Source organism: Aythya ferina, assembly GCF_964211825.1.
Source record: "Aythya ferina genome assembly, chromosome: 9".
Classification (NCBI taxonomy): domain Eukaryota; kingdom Metazoa; phylum Chordata; class Aves; order Anseriformes; family Anatidae; genus Aythya; species Aythya ferina.
The window spans coordinates 4,590,479-4,612,944 of record NC_140305.1 but is presented as its reverse complement, the minus strand read 5'-3'; the positions used below and the strand labels follow the sequence as shown (position 1 = coordinate 4,612,944).

Sequence of the window (22,466 nt, the reverse complement as noted above, 5' to 3'; positions counted from 1 at the left end):
ATTTCACCTAATTGTTGTTCCTCAGTAGCTGAAAATAAAGCACTCAGTGCTTCCAAATATGAAATCTACAAAACTAAGAACATTTAGTTCTACCAAAAGCAAGATACAAAGGTAATTGTACACATGAAATAGGCTGTGTAAATCAAAACAACCAAAAATGAAAAAAGCCTCTCTCCTCAGGCAACTCAAGCCTCAGGCAAGATGTTAGTTCTTAACATATTATCGAGACTGGTCCAAAACCAGATCCCGTTCAGAACAGAAGTGATGTAATTGACAGAAAGGCTCTTCTGCCTTTAGTATTTTAAAAGGGTCAGACTAAAACGTATTCCAATGTTATCTATACAGTTTACAACTCTTGCTTCTCATTTAGTCTCTAATCCCAAGCACACATGAATATTTAATATATTCCAAAAATCTACTTTGCATACAATATTACACTTTTGCTACAACAGTCTGTACATCACTCATGTCAAATTGAAATCCTACTTTAGAATTACTTTTCCTAAAGATCACAGAAAAGTTGACGATATGCAGTTTAAGTACTCACTTCATGCCACTGGAAAAAAATAGTATTTTGCAATACTTGCACACAGGACCACTTCCATCACTCTGCACCAAAACACTGAAGCATTGCTCAGAACTGAAAGAAACAGTCATCCACAATACTTTCTGAAAAGATCTTATGTGCCTTGCAACAACACTTCCAAATGGCCGCTGTTCAAAATAAATGCTAGTGGCTCAGCAGCAGTCTGTGGCCTCACTGGGGTTTTAAACCACAAGGATGTAGCTCTTCAACATACATAGGACAACATAGTTACAGAATTAAAGCAACAGTAAGTACCTCCTAGCCCTTTCACTCCCCACAAGAAAGAGCACTCTTATTAATGGATCTGTGTCCCAATCCTCTTCAGTTTTCCTTTGCAGAGGGAAACTATCACTCCTGCTTCCTTACAAACCTGAGAGTCCACGTTCAATGCAAAGTGCTAGAAGAAAGAGTTCAGACAGGAGTTCTTGTTGTACAATTGGGGTGGTTCCATCATAACTTAAAATTACTTTTATGAGGATACCATTAAGTACTTTTCAAGCTGAAAGTACTGTATCATCCACAACAGCAGGGCATTCAAAGCAGTTATTTCAAAATCACTAACAAAAAAAAAAAAAAGGAAGAAACACATTAGTCAAACTTCACTGAGGCATGTGTATGTGCATACATGGAAGGGAAAGGGGGGGGGCAGTTCACCTGTTTATATATCTGTTTTCAGAAACATACCTTTGGTTGTTTTTCCTGGGTGTGTTTTTTTTTTTTTGCTTTTTTTTTTGTTTGTTTGTTTTTAAAAAAAGCACATTGCAGACGCTAAGCTTACTGCCAATTTGTGCTGTAACAATCTTTCCACATGGCCTGTGAACTTAGAAACATTTGTTTAAAAAAAAACAAAAACCAAAATCAAACACTTAAATATCAAATCAAGTTATCAAGCTAGATGTGCAATCACTAGTAAACAACAGGAGAAAACACATCACAGGCTTTCCCCATTCAGAAGTGTTATTGGGGTGACATTAATAGAGTCCGGTCTAAAACAAAACAGGATCGCACTATTGCTTCCAGGTTAAGGTAAATCTGCCAATACTATATATCAAAGGAGGAAGATTCCACATTTATTTTTACTTATTAGACCAGACGGGAGTTCACAATTTCCAAAGTCTTTATGTAAGTGAAGAATAGCTGCTCATCAAGTAAAAAAATCAATGAAGTTCTAGCAAGAAACCTTTCAGATGTACAAGAATCAGAGATACAAATTAGCATTTCAGCTTGGAAGAGATATCTTTCTCTGACCTCCTTCACAACAGACTTTACTTGAGGAACCTTACTGAGGAGAACATACAGAAGACAATAGGAAATGGAATTCATTATAATGTTTATATTTGCAAGTATGCTTTATCCAGGCCTTTATGTGCTTTGCTAACCAAAAATGCTCGTAAATAGCTGCAAAGGTAGCAAAGGTCCCGTTCTAGAGAACCCACATTTTCAAAATCGTGCTAAAAAGAAGTGAGCAGGTTTGAAAGCTTCCATCAATTTCAAATAAACAAAGACCTTTAGTTCTGATAAACCTCTTACTTAGAGAATTTTGACTGACATTGACTTAGTAAGAGATGGAAGATGTTCAGACATTTAAGACAAGTTGCAATGCACAAAAACACACGATTTTCATTGTAAGAGAGTAGTGTTACTCCTAAAACTCTTCAGATTGTCTGCTTCATTGTAGAGCTTCTTCCTGACATTCTGCTACAGAATATCAGGAGAAAAAGAAAAAGAGTTGGTAGGGCAGTATCCACCTTAACATTTATTTGGATGTAGAGATAACACGATATGCAGAACAGTATGAAGGGTTCACCATGCCTCAGTTAAGGAGAACTCTCTAGAAACAGTGCTGGTCTGCAAAATAACCAGCTACATCAGGCAACAGCTTTATCCTCCCCATGCTATAAAACACAAGGCTTCTGCCCAGTGCTTCATCTTTCATTTTTCCATTTATGCAGTGTCTAGAAAAAGTAAAACCCAATTCTGTGGATCAAGTTATTTCCTACAAGGTTCCTTAAAAGAACAGTTAGCATCCTTCACCCATCAAACAGTGACCTTGTTTTCAGTTAGACCATATACCAGTAAGAAATACTATCAAGGATTTGAATTCTAGTACAGAAAAATAAGTGGTGCCACTTAATGCAATATTTTAATAATACTCTTATACCATAGAACCCAAGGCCAAAATTCATGTACTCAAGCAACTGCACCAGTAATAGTTCTGAGGAAATGCAATGCATGGACAGATGCTGCCTACCATGGTACTGTAAAATTAGTGTAATGAAGAAAGGTTAACAAAATTAAAGGAAGACATATCCTTACATGCTTCACTCAGATAAAGACTCCTACTTCCTTAGTTGACATAATAATTACACAGAAAAGTTTCAAGGATCCAGTTCTGCATTACAGATGCAGCTACTTACAAAACAAATACTACCCAGCCCACTTGCTCACAAGTATGAATACATGACAAGCTCTTCGTTCTTGAATTATTCAAAACCTGCACAGAATTAACATGCAATGCAAGACAGAGATGCCAGTTACTTAATATTTTCTAAGAGCAACATAGATTTTCCCAGATTCCACAGACCAGTGAGTCTCCTTGCCCTCTGGAGACTCTTGTTAAAAAGACAAGGAAGAGGAGGAAGGAATTTGTTACTACCTGTGATTTTGTAATATTGCCTAGTTATGCTTCTTCCATACAGATCTACTACTGCTATTCTAGCTGCATCATAATGTGTAAGCCATGTTTTCAGGTCGTGCAACAATATTACAGATAGCATTTGAGGGGAGAAGAAGTTTTTACTCAAGTTTCAGTGCTTGGATTTCAGGGTAGAAACTGTAATTAAAGAATAAAGTTACCTTAACTTTGCCGTTATACATAAAAAACACAGAAACAACAATCATACCTTCCTCCTACTGCGTCGTCTTGTGGCTGGGCCCCAGCAGTGTTCCTCTGTGAACGTCGCAGTGACCCCCCTGGATTGTTATTAGGCCGGTTGGACATTGGCACCTCTCTCCTGAAGGGACATACCCTTTCTAGACACTATCATTCACTGAAAGACAAGAGAGAGACTCATTAAGACATGAAGCATGAAGACTCACAAGCCATGCCTCAAAGAAAGCACATGTAAAATGCTATAGTTTAAGCAAAAGCTTAAGACAAAAAGACTATTAATTTTAAGTTTAGTTAAAAACACACAGGGTGAGATATAAATACCCTTCAGAAGAATCTTATGTAGAACAACCAGTTTCTAGTGCGTCTATAACAGAAGACAGTCTACCAAAAAAGCAACAACTTATTTTACAATTATTTTATTTAAGGAGCCAAGATGAATGCAGTTTAAGAGCACCTGTATTCGTCAACATCAAGGAAAAAACTCACCAACTAGTAAAAACTCAATGCTTGATACAGAACCAACAGTATTTAAGTATTTTAACTGGTATTGTCATCTCCTGCAATGAGTTTCAAGAATAAGCAGCAGTATCCACAAGATAACAGAAGTAACTTATGCTTTTAAATCTGCTTCTTTCTCTAATCAGATTTACGCAACTCCCATTTATACCGAAAGCTACAGTAATTCAGAAAAAAAGATCTGACTAGAAACAAGAATTTATCATTCATGAGAGCCTAACTAGTGGGAAAATGTTTAGTTTTATAGGTGAAAGAATTAAACTGCACTATCGCTTTAAAAATATAAATACCATAAAGCCCAACTAAACTTCAGGAACAGAGATATTTTAAGATTAACTCTCGCTTAAGTTCTCAGTGAAGAGAGGTGACCGGTATCCTGTAAAATCAGTGGTTCCAAACAGAAAGTACAGCAACAGGACCACAACCAGCAAATCCAGTTTTACTGTTTTTAAGTTGTGTGGAAACCAGTAAACACACAATTCCCCACACATGTTCACAGGTGAAAAAAGCCACAAGGAAAACAACCCGAGCTTAAGAACACAGTCTACACGCTGATTTAGTATCTGTTCTATCTGTAAGCACAGTAAGCAAGAAGTCTGACAGGAAAAGTTTGAGATACCACTTCAGCTGTAGGTAACTAAGGCTCAGCTCAAATTCTGTATCGCCAATAAAGTAACTCTGAAGACATCACTACAGCCAGACGATTCTTGACGGCCACTTTCTATTCCTCTAGAAAGATTTATGGAATTGAACAGACGTGAGCAGAAAATAGCAGAGACTCTGTAGTTACTCCATTTCACTGGAGGCCGTAGGAAACCAGGCATATAAATTGGTATTATGCAAACCAGCACCTCACACACCGCGCACCATGCCCACAGGAACACAGACGCGATCAAGATGCCTGCACAGCACAAGCCAGCCATCAGGCTCCCGCTAGCTCAGATGCAGTCTTCTTACACTTGAACGATTTAGAGTGGATTGGAAAAGGTCTGCTATAGCTGGAAGTCACGCCAGCTTGCTAGCACAGGCAGGTTAGTCAGCTGAAGGAAGTTTAGGTGGTAGCATTCTCTACAGAGCGCACAGGACAGGTGTGAGCCCAGTAACCCTGCATTACTAGCATTAAACAGGCAAAAAGCCCACTGAGGTTCCAGCACTGCCAAGAGGATCCAGCTGAAGCCAGTCACAGGCATTGTCAAATACTGTTGTGCACTCTCCTTCATTTCTTTATATTCAAACACAAGTGAAAAATACATCCCGGCGTAAACACCAGCAAGGAGGCAAGTTTTATCAAGTCTCTTTCTGTAAGGAAGAAACAGTATCCTCTGCACAGAGGTCAGCTTGAGGATTAAGTGAGGTGCTTATGTCAAACTGTGGGTCATATTATAAAATGGTTGCCATAAATCTCATACCACCTACAAGAACGTGCACTTCACGAGGACTCACTGTGCAAGGAGCAATGCTAACTAGAGCTCTACTACCCCAGCCACATGCTTCCCCTGCTAGGGCCAGCACATAGACTTCTCCACAAAACGCCAGAAGATGCTAAAGGAAGCATCATACCCACAACCCTGGCACCATCTAGAGAAACCTTGATGCAATGGTGGCCTGCCTGCATCAAACAGCCACTTTCAGCAATTTGCTTTTAAGAGTTACACAGCACAAAGCATTGTTATACCCAAGACATTTTCAGCTGTGTCCAAAAATGAATTGGCAGTCATCTTTCCCTGCAAGCCATCCATCAAATCAAGACGATGCCCAGGTTGCAACATATATTGAAGTCTCTCAACTCAATGTTTCTTGATGTGTAGTGGTACCACAACTCTCCATTTGCCTTTCAATACAATGAATATAACGCTGCCTCATGATTTGGCTACAACATTTGACATCAAAGCATTAACTTCAGTTTCCCCTGTAAGTATCGATGACACACAGTATCAGGTGCCCAGTTAACCCTGCAAGAAAGAGATCTTTTTAGTGAGTCACAACTGACTAGAGCTGCTATAAAAAAAAAAACAGAAGAGAACCCTGAGGTTCCTAAATCTCATCTGTTCTCATTCAACTTTGTTCCTCCAATCCATCTGTAAGCTAAGTGCTGGGAGTGAGGCTTATTCCCCCCTCCCCAGCCTTAGATACCTGAGCCCGGTTACCTCAGAGAAGATGCACATGCCAGCACATCAGCTGAGCTGCAGTCCTGTCACACTGCAAGACATCTATCTCCTTGACCACGTTGAGTGCTGACTCCACGCACCCACAATAAGATGAAGTTACAACTGTACACCAGACCTTTGTGCTTCAGTTAACAGGCTTTGTCATCTGAAAATGTTAAGTTCAGGTCCTTTGCTCGTATAAAGTTTTCTGTAAACACGGTATTTTAGTTCAAGTTTTACAGCTCTATACTCCTAGCTGTAACGATACCAAAGCACTGGCCTGCAGCAGCTCTCCTCATAAGCATAGGTGTTTTAGACTAAGAATGAACTCCAAAAAAAAAAAAAAAAATGTATTTCAAATAAATTCACAACACCTAACAGTGCTGGCATCAAATTGTTATCTTGCACAATATCCTTGTTTTAGTAAACACTTCCTTATTATGTTTGCCTGTTGTCTTTCTTACTCTGAAGAAAAGTAGAAATCAGTTTCTGCAGACCTAACAAACCTATCATGAGTGTTACAGCTACAAGTTGTGTATGCCAATGTATTACTTGTAGAGAGTCCCAATTGACCAGAAAATACAAAAACAAAAAACACCTGTCAGCTTGCAGTGGAAGCTTTTCTGTTTACCTTCTCACTCCTGAAAGAGATGGCAGGAAGTGACCGACACTCATCTGTAGCTCGCAAGCCAACAGATGAAAGACAACAAGCCTGTATCAGCTTTTATTTAACACCCAGAAGTACTTGCTGAAAGATGCTGAACTGTGATGTCCGCTATGGAGAGGAAAAGGAGTAAACAGAAGTGCTCCAACAGGCCTCAGGCCTTCAATCACATTAGATGAGAAACCGGTAAAAATCCCCATGAAAAAGAAACTAAGGCTTTTCAAGAGAAGGCGGCTTCCTGAATCTACTTGGATCACCTCCACAACTGGTACTCAAAGTTCTTTGCAAGAGCCTTGGTATGCAACAGCTTCTCAGGCTCCTGTAATCCAGCTTCCTGAGTATTCAGGGCCATGTAGGGCCCCTGCCTGCAGCACCCCATTACAACGCCAGTTACCTGCTGGGACTTGAGCTAAGTGTGTTGGTCAGCACACTCTCCTTCACACCTTGGTCCAAACAGTGCCTTCTTTAATGCTGCAGCAGCAAACCAGTTTGTCAAAGTTACAAAAGCTTAGCACCCTGAAGCCAGTATTAGGCAAAAGGACAGAAGGAGGAAGGAAAGACATGAGGATGTTATGTGCCTTGAAAGTTCAGGACATTTTCTTCCAGCAAGTTGCAAACGTACTAACCAGAACTAGAGTTTAGTACATTTGTCAGAAAAAGTTAATTGTGAGACTTCAGATTCATATGCCCTCGCTTTAGTGTGGTGAATTTACTTGATCAACTATATCTGTGACAAATCTAGTCACTTAGGGTAAAAGCAGCATTCTAAATATATAAGCATAACGCATTTAGGAGTTGAAAGCAATTGCAACCAAACTGAAGATCTTACTGCATAACGTTCAGTAACTACTGATTAGTTTCAGATCTTGCTTCAATTTCAACTGATCTCATTGCTGCACCTCATTTTTGCTCACTGCACACAAGGTTCTCCTTCACCTGCAAACATCCACACCTATTTTCTTGCCTTGCAAGCAAGCACTTGCTAATACTCAATTACTTCTACCACTTCACCAGCTAACTCAAATTTAAGTAGCAGTTTTACTCCAGTAGTTGGTTTAAACCAAGTCCTGTGCAGCTGATTTTCGTACAGCACTCTTCCTCACTACAATCTCTGAACTCAATAGTTCTCAGCTCTGCCCAGCTCTTTCCAGTGCAGTCCTCACCTCCAAACAAGTGAGCCTTCACATCAAAGCTCCATGCAGGCAAAAGCCCTTATTCTCATTTTAGTAAGCTCTCATCCATTCTCATACAAAGAGTTCATGGAATGACTGGGTAAAACAACTGCTAAAGATATCCTAGACAAATTAGTTTCTGACCACATTTCCCAAATTATCATCTTTCCCTTCTGCCGGACAAGAAGTTTCTACACAACAAGCAAAAGAGATCTTATCCCATGAAATACAGTAAGGATGCTGGATTTCAACTGCGTTGATGTAGAGACTGTAATTCAGCTGCCTGAAAGCATTGGGCCTGAAGGAATGCCAAGCTTTTCTTACCCCAGTGCAGAAGCAAGCAAGTTACCACTTATTTTCTGATCTGTTTTCATGCCTATGTTCTCCCCACAAAAAGCCATAAGCTAAAGATGCTAGAGTTTACCTGCTGTACTGCACCTACTGATGCAAAATTCACAAGGGGACTTTTATCAGATTAACTGCTTTTAATATAAAAAAAAACATACAAAACTGTGCTGAATGACACACAAGGTTGGATTATGTTATTTTTATATTCTCCCTCATAATGCTAAAATGAGGAAAAAAACAGCCCAAAACACATACACATGTATCCCAGAGCAAGTTCAGTACATGGAGTAGAACATTAACAGCTAAAAACATCATACAACCTCTCAGTTCTGTAACAATACCTCAACACAGGGAAGGCAGACAAACGAGCCAAGGAAGTTTGTTCTTAAGAACATTAGGTGCTAATGAAACAGATTTTTATACCTGCTCCAGCACAGAATTTCTATACACTGAGAAGCTTCATGACTTAGTTCTCTTGGAAGAGATTAATAAAATATTCATGGAAGGCAAGCAGACTTTAACAGCATACAAAGGCAAACTCCCATTCAGACCCGATGCCTTTCCGATACAGGGCTCAAGAGCAGCCCAAGTGCCAAGTTAGAACCCCAGGAATCCCAGGCTGGAAGTGACTTGTAGAGATTCTCTGGCCCAACCTCCTGTCGGAAGCAGGACCTTACTCACATTAGAGTTCCTGAACTCTGCAGACGAGTGACAGTTCCTGAACCTCAGTGACAAAACAGAGAGGACTAAGCAAGAACAGAAAGGCAGAAGGTAAATCACAAGTGATCCCCTGAAGGGAGGGAAAAGAAGAAATCACTGATTAAACACCAAAATACCATGCCAGGTATAAGCTGTTACACCAACTAAGTTACACCAACTTAGCTACAGACAGATTTTTCCAGATTGCTGACAAAAAATAGCTTCAATACAATACTCTTCCTAGATTCACTTACAATGGAACAGTTCCTGCTAATTCAGCTGTTCTGTAATCAAAGTGGAAACACTTCAAAAATACCTCAGTACACGGAAGAGTCATGGATACTGCAGAACGCTTCTGAAATACCAGCAGGCCGTAAGTACACTCAAGATACAGAACCCACAGAAAAATCTTATTATTAAGAGATACTCACTGTTCCACTGGCTTCACAACAGACAGCCCCATCACAAGATGAAGGTAACATTTGATTTTTGCTGCATTAGAAAGCTTTACCCTACAGTCTTTCAACACCTTAGATCTCACCCAGCAATCAAGCTGAGACAGTGGCAACACACAAGGCCACGTTGACAGAATCAGCAAGCAAGTTGCTGGGAGCACAAACAGATATAACCAATTTTCATGTACATCATTTTATGTACATGTCTATAATAACCAACAGAGAGATTGGGGAAAAAAAGAGCAAAAAGAGGAAGAGAGAAAAGTTAAACATATATTCATTTGTGATCTCAGTTCAGAATTAAGGGGAACTATGCTGCTAATCGGCAGTTAGCGTATTCAGTACCTCAAACTGAAGACTTACAAACTCCCAGAATAGAAAGGAGCACTGAAAGTACCTCTGAAAAGATGCATAATGCTGCTCACAAGAACAACAAGGCAGTTAGGTTGGCCTATGTCATCCAATAAGTTATACATGCCATGACCCCAAGCCAGCACAGCAGCATCTTTAACTCCTCGTTTCTATTAGGCAAAAGGACTGGAAGATATTGGGCAAAGTACACCGGAGCTCGAGAACAAGCAGACACCAGTTTAGAAAGAAAACAGTGAACTGTCCATGTTACAATCAGAACCTTTGCTAGTCCTTTTGGGCTGTAGATTAAAAAAAAAAAAAAAAAAAAACACACCAAAGAGGATGCTATTCTGACTTGTAGGAAAGCACTGCTCCTGCTGACAGGTGGTTTCATTACCAGTCAACAGTACCAATGACTGTCTGAAGAGCCTACAGTACAAAGAGAAGCCTATGGGTGGAAGGGACAGCCACCAATAAAGCTAAAAAATGTACCTGTTGGACAGTGAAATATTCCCTAAACCACTAATCACATTCCTTTCTCCGTATGCTTGTACAGGATACCCAGTTGAGCTCAGGTGTTGCAGGCCTGCTTGTACAGGGCTAGTGTCCCCAACCTGCGGTAACAGGAATCCCTAGCTTCATTTCAATACTGAAAAAACTATTTTAGTGCACTGAGAAATTAAACCAGAACTAAATCCTGAGATGCATAAGAGCTCTGTTCAAAGGTTACCTAATGCTAAGGATGTAAAAGCACTCATGCCCCATACTCTTCTGCATTCTCCTTCTCTTCTGAAAAAGAAGCTGCAGTATGAGGAGGCAAAGTAAAGGAGTTCCGTGGAACAAACAGTACTGTTCTGAGGGCATTCCTCTGCAGTTCTGTCACCGTATTGCTTTGTTTGTCCTATGTCAGGGGCAGGAAACATACAAGTTGTTTCACTCTTCATTGGATTGCATTTTGGTTCACAGAAGTATACTGGTGCCATTCAAATCTTAGATCATCATCCAAAGGAAAAGTTAGGAGTAGTACCATGTATTTCATTTTATTCTTTCTTTTCAATAGTTAAATGCTCTGCATCTTTCAAAAATAAAAACCTTTTACTATCAAAATCAACTGTTCCTCTTGTTTCTGGGAGTATCATCAATGAAGTTTATTACAGAAAACAATCTCTTAGGATAGCTATTAACAAGGGGAAAGCACAACCTAATTCAAACTAAAATTCAAATTAAGTTGTTCTCCAAAGAAAGCAAGCTTGTTACCCTTCCATATCATCCTTCTGGCATGTCAAAACTAGTTCAACCCAAGTTTTTCATCGGTGTATTACTCATCGTGAATTCATTAACAAAGAAAGGGAATGCCCTCAGCAGCAGGATGCCGTGACTCAATACTTTTCATGTTTGCAACACCTGTAGCTTCTGTCTTCAGTGCCTTGATGTTTGTTTTTGTTCTCTTTTTAAAACCAGCTAAAAATTAAGTTCTTCTGCATGCTTCAGCCCATACTGCAGCAGTTAATTTTTTTCTGCTCACCAGTATGAAGGCTATGAAAAGCACAGAAACCCAGAAGCCTCTGGATCAATCTGTATTTGACAGAACAGTCTGAACTGGATAGCTGCAAGTCAGTCAGCAACAGCATCACTTCAAAAGAAGCCTGGAGATTTTTAAGCCACCTCAACATGAAAGATTTGTTATAATGCAAGGAGAATCAGCACATGGGTACTTCAAAACTCAGTACAGAGAATGTTAACTGCAGAACACTGAACCAGTTTGTTTCTTGGTTGAGAAATCATTTCCCTTCCTTAGGGTAGCAATGGAAAAGAAGGGAAGAGGGAAGAACCTGTGCTTTCAATGTTTCTTCTGCATACTTGGGTCAGACCAACAGTTCTCCAACAAAGCACATCCTACACCAAGAGCTTGACCCCACCCCTACAGGAGCCTTTAAATTACTGTTACTTACTGAGAAGCTGCTGAACTGAGAAGCTTACCCTGTGCGAGTCTGTGTGCAATTCTGCTACCTGGTGCTCATACATGTGTGCTTTCAACTTGTTAGCAACAGTGGAAGTAATACTAACTTTAATTAAAGATTAAAACAAGCAGCTGCAATCTCAAGGAAGAAAATAACATATAAAATAAAATAACAGAACAACCAACTTCTGCCCAAAACTCGATTTCTACCCAGAGCAAACTGATGTGAACTTGGTTTCTAGCACATCCCCAAAAACTATCACAAGCAATAGAAGTTAAAAATGCTGTCCTTCATTTTCAGCTTCTCTAGAAACCCATGTTTAGTAGAAGCCAGGATTTTATCTGTGTGCTGTCTTCAGCTTTCAGTAATATTACAACAAACATGCCGCCTGGCAAGCTGGAGGGAGAACATTCTCTTTGGAGGACAGGAATGAATTTGAATGAGGAACACTCACCGGCTGGGAGACAACGGGAATGGAACTGCAGAATCCTTCACAAGTACCAAGTGGTGAAACTGCCAGTATGGAGGCAAACTAGCAGGTAGGTGGTCAAATATGATCAAACAAGTGAAGGCACAGGGGGGTCACTGTCAGTGAAGTAGCAGAGATTCAGTTGAGCAATTAGTGCAAATTCCAGTTCAGAAGGTTAAATCCAGCATTCACATGCAAGTGAACCAGGAAACACCTGCCATCACCACCTACTCCAGTTCTGCCCTACCCAGTGCTTAATGCCTGGCTGCCTTGGGGTGGCAGCTTCTTTACTTTAACATGAGTTTGACTGCAGAACTGTCCTGGTTTCAGTTAGGACAGAGTTAATTTTCCTCCTAGTAGCTGGTAGAGTGCTATGTTTTGGCTTAGGATGAGAAGAGTGCTGATAACACGCTGATGTTTTAATTGTTGCAGAGCAGTGCTTACACCAAGCCAAGGACATCTCAGCTTCTCGCTCTGTCCTGCCAACAGGCAGGCTGGGGGTGCAGCAAGAGCTGGGAAGGGACAGACCCAGGACAGGTGACCCAAAGTGGCCAAAGGGGTATTCCATACCATCTGGGGTCATGCTGAACAATCTATAGGGGTGGCTAGCCGGGGGAGGGGGGCCAGACTGCTCAGGGTTAGGCTGGGCATCGGTCAGTGGGTGGTGAGCAATTGCATTGTGCATCACTTGTCTGTGCACATTATTATTAGTAGTACTACTATCATCATCATCGTTATTATTTTCCTGTCTTAATAAACTGTCTTTATGTCAACTCACAGGCTTCACTTCCCACTTCTCTCCCCCATCCCAGAGAGGGAGGGGGGAGGGTGAGTGAAGGGCTGTGTGGTGTTTAGCTGCCGGCCGGGTTAAACCACAACAAGAACCTGTGCTACAACAGCAAGCCTCAGCCTTACTCCAGTCCCACAGGCCAGATGCTGCCTTATTTGCCATCCTGAAGTGAGATGGAGGCAGTAGCACCACAAGACAAGTACTGATACGGTACATACCACTGTCCTACCTGCAGAGCCTGTTACACAACACAAAGCCCAGGTTGCAGCACGGTGGGGTCGCCTCAGCCCTGCCAAGCTCCTCATCAGCTTACACCATTTTATGGCGTCTTAGATTACAAAAGATCTACCAGACTTAGTGCTCGTAAAACATGGTTTGGCCACCAAAAGACTAAATCAACACACAATGATCTCAGCAGTCTTCTAGATAACTCAGGGAGAGGAGGAAACCAAGAATAAAAGAACTTTAACTAGCTCTTAGAATGAAGAATTTCGTAAGCCAGCTCTTACAGAAGCTGCTGCAGCAAGCAGAGAACAGCTGACCTGTACACACAGGTGAGAAAAGTTGCACAGAGGAAACCAAGATTAGACATCTTAGTAAAGGCATTATGTAGATCTACCATTAAAAAAAGGTAAATAGGGAAGAGACTGGGTCTTCATTTCAATGGCATCCAGCTTCAGCTGGAGGCTAGTTTATGTACAGAAATGCCTGAAGTTGAGAGGCCTGCTCACTCTTACCAGCAGGTCTTAAAGACAGCTGCAAGCCAGAAAAACTGGCAGGGTACATACTCACCTGTTACCTGCAAAACTAAAATGGATCTCAGGTTTTTGCATCTTTCACAGATCATTTGGAAAAGCCTTGGACAGATCAGGAGGATCTTGGGAGGTGGTTGGTTTTTGTGTTTGTTTTAAAGTCACTGGTATTTAGTACCAACACAAGCAGATGTCTGCTAAGGCTTCTTTTCCAAAGCCATCTAAAGCTGGTTAACTGCCCTGAACAAAGGCTTCTCTCCATCAAGCTACACAAAACAGGCCATAAGCCTACTACATAGCAAGATTCCTACACCACATAAGACAACTGGGGAAAGCGATTTCTTGAGGAAGAAATCTAATTAAAACCGATCAAGACTCCTGCTTCCTCAGCACCAGATCTGCACACGGATCTTCAGCTCTCACAAGGATACCTCAACAAAAAGCAGCGCGATTTTAAGAAGTTTAAGGTTTCTAAATCAGGTAGCACTCAAAGCAACAGCATCTAGGAATTGTGTCCCAAGTAAATTTTCTCAACCCAGGAAAAACAGTTTTATACATTAACATCATAATTTTTAGCAATGTAGTTAGTGAGCTCCAGAACATTTACCATACTACCACACAACTGTATAAAACCATGAACCAAGCAACCTCACTTACGTACACAGAAGAGAAGTTCTGCTTAGAACTGAGCAAATGGAAGGCACACCCAGAACAACACCTGCTAGATTGAGGATTAAGCTGTCTTTAGTCCTATCAGTGATGGGATCAGGACTTTATTATGCTCAGAGCTACTCTTTCACAGGAACTGCACAAAAGAATATACAATATTAGCTTATACATTTGCATTTTAGGAATGTTCCAACCTTTGCAGTAGGAGAAAAATAGCTGTCAAAATCCTGAGTACCAGGCTTTAAGCACAAATTAAACAACTTTATGGTACACTTTACCTATGAGACTACCTTCCCTCTGAGCATGCACACACTCCCCTTCTCATTACTCCGTGAATACAATGAGTTAGAGGAACAAGGTATTGTACATCTGGATTACAAAGAATGTGAAAGGCGCACACACATCCAGAGACTGAACTGAGATGTTGAACTTGAGCAAGTTTAAATATTAGAAGTCTAATGCTTTTTAGCAGGATGCCAGACTTAGTTTTAACTTTAAACTAGACAAGAACACATCACCTTTTTTTTTTGTGCCCCCAAACACAGAAGAATCACCAACTCCCCTCTTCCTTCCCATGTATAAGAGCCACCAGCTCTTTTTTCTGCTTTACCTTACCAATGGTAAGGTAGAATAAGGTACAGTGGAGGTAATTCTTACCTTTACTCTCTGAGGCTACCTGCCCACTTTCCTTGCCCAAACAAGGCCCACAACTACACCTATATTTTACAATTCACTAGATTTGTACTTGACAAAAAGTGAAGTATTTATAAATGCAGAGTCACAGCTCGGTCAGGTTTGCCAGAGCCCAAATACCTTCCTGACGGTGTTTCTGAGTTGGAAGAAAGCCTTCTTACTGCCAGCGAGGAGAAAATCCAGTAGATGCCACCCAAATCTGCTCAATGCTCTTTAGTTACCTTCCAGCTCAACTCCTGCTCTCCGATGTACTGGAAAGATTCACAGACTGTTAATAATACAGAACAGAGATCAGAAGAACAAATTTTTTCCACAGCTCCCAGATACTTATGAAAGAATAAGCCGAACTGTAGGCCCTCTACAGTTTTATCTTTTGACCAAGATGATTATCTCAGAGTCAGATATTATAATAGCTGATTTGATAAGCCTCTGCTTTTGCAATTTGCTCTGTGACCCAATCAGAATACTGAACAGTTGCCTCCTATACAGGTGACCTTTTATCCTACATTAACACTTCACCATACCTTAAAAGTAAAGCTACAACTTACCCCCATCCCACCCAGACCCCCAAAAGAAAAAACAATACTGGTATTGACCTTGTCTAGAACTGGAAGAAAATGTGGTGAGGAAGAAGACAAGGCTTAATTATCATGTGTTTACAAAGACTAAGGACTTGGCTCTAAAGCTATGCATCCATCTTGGTAGGCACCTGAAAGATTTTTGCAAATGTGAAAAAAGCCCATACTGTTAAGATGGCACTGAATTCAAAAGCAAGCTTCACTTCTCAACTTCAATGCAAGATGTTTTTTTCTTAAAAAAAAATCCACAAAGCACCCATGCAGCTTTATAACTATTCCACCTCCTTCTCCTCTTTACTATTATTTTTTACACCATTTAATAAAATGCACTTGCAGGGGAGACTCAAGGCAAACAAAAGGATATTTAGCTGAAGAGGGCTGCTTCATCACAATGCAAGATAGAACACCTCCTGACAACACTTGAGCACAAAAAAAATAGACACAGGGAATTGACTGACTTCAGGGAAGGATTAAAGAACAAACATGAATCAGACAGGCTTGTGAAGGAACAGGAAAAATACCTGCAGGCCCAGAAGCAAGTACAGTTTCTTCCTACCCTCTGCACAGTATCTTATCATATTAAAAGCAAAATTTACTTATTTCCTACAGGCTGCAGCCTCTCCTTATCCTACATCTGTTTTGCTAATCAAAGATATTCAGCTAGCAACATGCACATCCACATCCCACATACGATTAAGGAGCAATGAAGTGTTCGAGTAATCATGGCATCTTTACTACCTTTATTTCCCCACTTCAAGTCTTCAAAGTAATTAGTCCCAGCATCTCCAACACCCATTTGCTACCAAAGATGCTGAATTAATTGAACTCAGTTTGGATCTATCCTTCTATGCTGTCTAAACTTCACTGGTATCTTTTCTTTGTATTTAAAGGCTTCCCTGGCAGAACAGTCTTGGGACACAGCTACTCCGTGCCGCAATTGAGAACAGCCTAGTCCAGCCATGAGCTACTTACACAGAACTGAAGTAGTTCGAAAACAGTGCCCACTGAAGTTGCAGTATTAAAGACTACTTAATAGCACATCTATTTTAACTTGTTAGAAGAAGGGGGATTGCATAAAGCTTATGATTTTATTTTTTTTCATCAACAGCCTGCTGCTGCAGTTTCAAATATCAGGGCTAGCATATGCCATCACCATACACTAGTATGACAATATTCATTACATTAAACAGCTGCATGATAGAGTTTCAGTGGAGGGAGTGCCTTTTTTTTTTTTTAAGAAAAAAGTTTCAAACCTAGTGTAGCATTGTGCATTTGATAACCGGTATTTTCCTAACTAAAAGGACACCATAAGCATTCTGCACATATTCAAGTATGACAGAAACTGAGCGAAAAATTGATGTTTTTTTTTTTTTTAAATATCTTTATTAACGCTAAGCTCAATAGTGATTACACTGAATCCCACTTCCAATACTCTTCATACACAACTTAACTTACCACTGAAGTCACCATACAGACTACAGAGAGAGAACAGAACAGTCATTAGAGCACTGGAGCTATCATTGTGCAGTTTTGCAGCAGGACTCCACTCTGTACTCCATAGAGTACCCCAGTACTGAGGGGGGTAAAAACCCAACCACAGCTCTTGGGAGACATCTTAGTGAACATGATCACCTTAATGAGCTAGAATTAAGTCAGTTCCTCTCACCCAAAACCTAAGTGAAAGTCTTAGGTACTTGACAGAAGATGCTCTCTGACTACATGTATTTATCCAAAGCTGCTGCCTTGGTGTATGTCATTACTCCAAGCCCCTGCTCTTACACAAACATCTCAGAAAGTACGGGGATAAGGTACAATTATCAGCCTCACTCTAATGCCTGCACAGGCTGATTTCATGCTGAATTGGGTGTATCAAACTTCAGGAGCTAGGTCAAAATACAGATGACTGCATCTGTACAAGTTTGTATCACCAGTTCTCAGCAATAAAACCTTCCAAATTCTGCTGAAACAACCTGAAATTAGATCAACTTCACCACCACAAATGGTTGCTCAATCTATGAAAGTAGAAAGAATAACACAGCGTAGCTGATAGCCAGTTACAAATACATAAACTGAAATTCCTTCCACCTCAGAGCTGGGCCACCAACAACCCCACCCTCCCCAGTGCCATGGCAAACATCAGAATAGGTACAACTCAAGTCTGATGCCATAACCTGGAATACTATTAGCAAGCAACCGACTACCTCAATTTTGGATGCACCACTACTTAATGTACCCATTTAAATCGCTATACTCTAGAGCAGGTTGAGCTTCTGCTGGTAGCTGCTACAGGTCTGGACTTGCACTTGTCACTTTCATTGATGATGAACAGCAGAAAAGATCAAACCCTTCTAAAGTAAGCATGGGACTTTTTTTGACTGCGTTAGCTTTGCCATTTGATATTTCTTGTGGTTTAATTTTTTTTTTTTTTTTATAAAAAGGTTAGATCATGTGTAACACACAGTGCTGGTGCTTGGAAGCCCCTACACCTAACACCAACTCTCTGAGTTTCAGGGGAAATTGAATAGTTTGCATCTTTTTGTCGCACTTTGTCATCTCCAAGCAGCATTCATGGAAGTTGGCACAAAACGCTAGGTCACAGAATTTCTAGGTTGGAAGAGACCTCAAGATCATCGAGTCCAACCTCTGACCTAACGCTAACAGTCCCCACTAAACCATATCCCTAAGCTCTACATCTAAACGTCTTTTAAAGACTTCCAGGGATGGTGACTCCACCACTTCCCTGGGCAGCCTGTTCCAATGCCTCACAACCCTTTCAGTGAAGAAGTTCTTCCTAACATCTAACCTAAAACTCCCCTGGCTCAACTTAAGCCCATTCCCCCTCGTCCTGTCACCAGGCACGTGGGAGAACAGACCAACCCCCACCTCGCTACAGCCTCCCTTGAGGTACCTATAGAGAGCGATAAGGTCGCCCCTGAGCCTCCTCTTCTCCAGGCTGAACAAGCCCAGCTCCCTCAGCCGCTCCTCGTAGGACTTGTTCTCCAGGCCCCTCACCAGCTTCGTCGCCCTTCTCTGCACCCGCTCAAGCACCTCGATGTCCTTCTTGTAGCGAGGGGCCCAAAAACTGAACACAGTTCAGTTCAGGTCCTTCAATGCCTCACCACAATTGTTCAAGACCGACACGTGGCAGGTTAATATCTTTCAAACACCTTCCCTCAAGGAAGCTAAGTGTAGAGAACCCTGTGCGAGCTACTAGCATTGATGGCACGGATATAATATTTATGACAACATGGCCAGAGTCAGTGGCATATAAACTGAATGCTTAAACATACCATCACCTTTGTTTTTTCCTCTTCCTTTTTGCCTTTAGCTGCCAACAAGGTATTTCAGGCTAAAAATAAGGCATTTAAAGCACCCTAAGCCAAAAATGATCCAGAAACACAATGAAGAATCATCATCTCCCTAGCTTTAAAAACAAAAGAAAAAGCCAAACCACTTTAAAAAGAGATCCCATTATTGCTGACAGTATTTCCAGAAATAGACACTCCCCTTTTCTGAGAAACTAAGATTTAAGACTGGTTCTTTCAAATACTTTCCGCAGGACAGCTTACCTTCCCTTACCTTCCTTCTCTACATCATTAGCAGCATGAAATTGTATTTGTTTACTCTGTGAAAGCAGCAGACACATTCTCACCGAACCAGAGTTTAGCAAGAGGCCAAGTGTTCTTTGATGAGGACAATCAAACTACGGCTTTGCACCCCTGTCAGTTCCAAAGCTGTCTGTTACAGCAAGCAGACTACAGAGAGAAAGAATAATTGCCTAATGCATTGTAGTTCCTTCTGTCATAGGTAGACTCCATATACTCATATGCTGCTACTACAGTTGGAAGCCCAAAGCTGAGAAAGACACTGGAAATCAGTTCCTGTAAGTTATGGATGCTTAAATATTTTTTAACATCTGAAGGCAGGCAATAAACCTTACATTTGTGATGCACTTAAGCCTTGAACAATTATTTCAGCAGTGACAGGGTAACTTCAAATTCCAGAAATAAGATGTTTTTGGAAGGAGAACTCTTGCTACTACTTCCATGCTTAGGGAAGAGAGGTCACACACTGCTTTATTTGTTTTGTTGAATCCAAAACTATTTAAACAGCCGTTCACTTAAGTAGCATCCAAATAGAATACACCACAAAATGAGTTTAGCAGAAAGTATTTGTAATGATGAGCAGAGTATTATCCACAGAAGGAAAGCATGAAATAAGATGAAAGCTTTATAACTGTTACAGTCTACGCTTATTTCAACATAATCATATTACCTATGTGGTTACCTAAAGCCAGATTTGTTCCCTTGTAACATTTTTCCAAAACAATCAAAAACTGTAAAATTCCCCTCACTTCTTCCCTCAACTAAAATACTAATCACGTGTCAAAATTATGGAAGAGTAAACTACTCTAACAAGATACCTGCAATACAATGAAGTGCAGTAATACCAAGCAGCATGGAGATCCCATACCCAAGTACTACACCAGAGGTTTTACTATAAGCGAAGACCTTGTCAGCTGAAATAAGCATTACTGACTACACACTCCCAATACTCACAGGCTGATATGCTGTGTATCTGGGGACAGGCTGGGGAGGTAACAATACTTTGGCATCCACAGTAACAGAGTAACCGATGAACCTCCAGTGCTTTTGCACAAAGCCTTTATCTGGCATCTCTATCCCGTCACAGTTGGCCTTGGTCAACAGAGAGGAATTCCAGTTGAAAGAACAGAAAAACGCTCTTACAGGAGATGACTAATAAAGCCTGTATTATTTAGCCTGGCAACATCAAGGTTATAAAAGCCTTCTGTAAGGGCCAAGGGTAAGACACCATGAGAAGAAAGTTACTTTAAATGAGAGTCCAGTACTAAAACAGTTAGCAGGCAGAACAGAGCTATGCAAACTTCCATGCTGGAAGCTGCACAATAGTTAAATTCAATAAAAGGCATGCCAAAAGAATCTTTCAGGAGGACTGAAGAATTAAAAAAGTATAGAAACAAAACTAACACAGGCACTTAATTGCTTTTTAGACACTTGCAAATTGAAGATTTACGCGATGTACAAACAGCGTTAGCAGATTACACTTTTGACATTAAGAAGTCCCTTACTAAGCTTATTCCTAGGCAGCAGTACTTCACTGTCCTGACATGCAGCTTACGAATGCCAAGTTCTGTAGGCCAACCAACAGAAAGGAGATGCTAGTGCTGCTCGGGACTGAGACACTTGGGGCAAGCAGTGAAGAGGTCAGAGATGACAGTGGGAAGAAGCACGCCTTTACTGTCTGCAGTTTGAAGTTTTCCTTGCCGTCCCATGGTCCTACCAAGAATAAGCTTGGTGGCAACTAAGGGAAGAGAACTTGTACCCACACCTCCTGCTCGGGTGGGAGCAGGCAGAAGATAGCTCGCCACAAAGCAACTTACTGCACTATAAGCAGAGACTTCTAGGATTTAAAATAAAAAAGCCACAAACCATACTCCACACTTTTGGATAGGGTTATTCTATGCAGAGGTTGTTTATCCAGCTCGATCCTCCTCTTGCTGTGTCACTCTGTGCCCATATGTTCAAGTTTGATATCTCCCAGATGTAGGGAGGGGTGGGGTCGGAATAGTGCCAGAAGTTGATACATTCAGAAAACCAAACCAACTACACTTTTTTTTTTTTTTTGGCAAGAGCTCCTTGTAGAACTAGCAGACTAAAACATGGGAGCACTAGGAGAGGTTAACACAGATTTTGCAATGGAGTTATTAAACATTTAAGACAACTTATTTCAGAATGGGTTACAAAACAAAGACGGACAAAATATCACCTTAACTCTGCTGATAGAGCAATTTCCAGTATCACCTGCTACCTAGTTTTGATTTGCCATCTTACTGCACTGGCTTTCCAAAGAGCCTGTCGGGATTTTGTTAAAGGAAACCAACACAAATCTAAAAGTCTGTTAGGAAGAAACCATTTCTTAGTTGAAGGGGAATAGCTTTTAGATGACAACAACTGTCAGACACATTCAACAATTTTGTGATGCGTAGCAACCCACTGGGCTTACTTCTGAATAACTTTTTAAAAATACTCCAACACTGCTACAGTAAGAATAAATTCACTTGCATTAGTAGTACATGTGATATCTAACAGGGTTTCCAGTAGCTTTAAGTGGGAATGAAACAAAAAAAAAAAAGCAACAAGGAAACAGTGCAGACAGAAGCCAGGCGAGCTTAGGACAACCAAACTACTAAGAACAAGTGGAGGGAATGGATGGAGTGGTTCTGGTGACACTGCAGATGCTGCCAGCAGGAATCATGGTTAGAATTTGTAAAGATCCCAATGTGATAGAAACCCCGACCTCACCTGAACAAAATACAGAGTAGAGTTTTGAAAAGTAGATGATGCAGCTACATTAAATTTATCCACTGGGTTCAGTTACCTAACAGGAATTTACCTTTAAAGCTACACAAGTAGTTTGAGCAGCTTTTGACCAAGTCTATCACAGAGGAAAGCCTGATGTACCCAGGCAACGTACGTTACTCCAAAACACCTCTGGAAGCTATATAGCAACAAATATGTTCACTGTAGGGTATTTTGACACAGACTGAAATTACTGATTGTCACTTCGGTGAAGTCTCAAAGGCAACGGCAACATTAATTCTAAGTGTGCTCTCAAGAAGTAACTCATTACTGAAGTTGTGTTTACCTCGTATTTCCAAATTCATACTTCTCTGAGTCTAGC

The 22,466-nt window shown here is 40.8% G+C and overlaps 1 protein-coding gene across 14 annotated transcripts in view; it reads right to left on the bottom strand.

The window, feature by feature from the left end:
- The window catches only part of TRIP12 (thyroid hormone receptor interactor 12), a 75,177-nt gene that overhangs the window by 45,301 nt on the left and 7,410 nt on the right, over positions 1 to 22,466 (bottom strand). For 8 of the 14 annotated variants that reach the window (XM_084529612.1, XM_084529619.1, XM_084529617.1 and 5 more), the window contains one exon: positions 3,490 to 3,636. In XM_084529612.1, coding sequence (XP_084385738.1) covers positions 3,490 to 3,587 — 98 coding nt within the window. In that variant the 5' untranslated portion in view covers positions 3,588 to 3,636. Of the gene's footprint in view, positions 1 to 3,489; positions 3,637 to 15,285; positions 15,417 to 20,302; positions 20,441 to 20,853; positions 21,333 to 22,466 lie in introns of those variants that run through there. The other 6 variants (XM_084529613.1, XM_084529608.1, XM_084529614.1 and 3 more) reach the window with 5 other exon arrangements.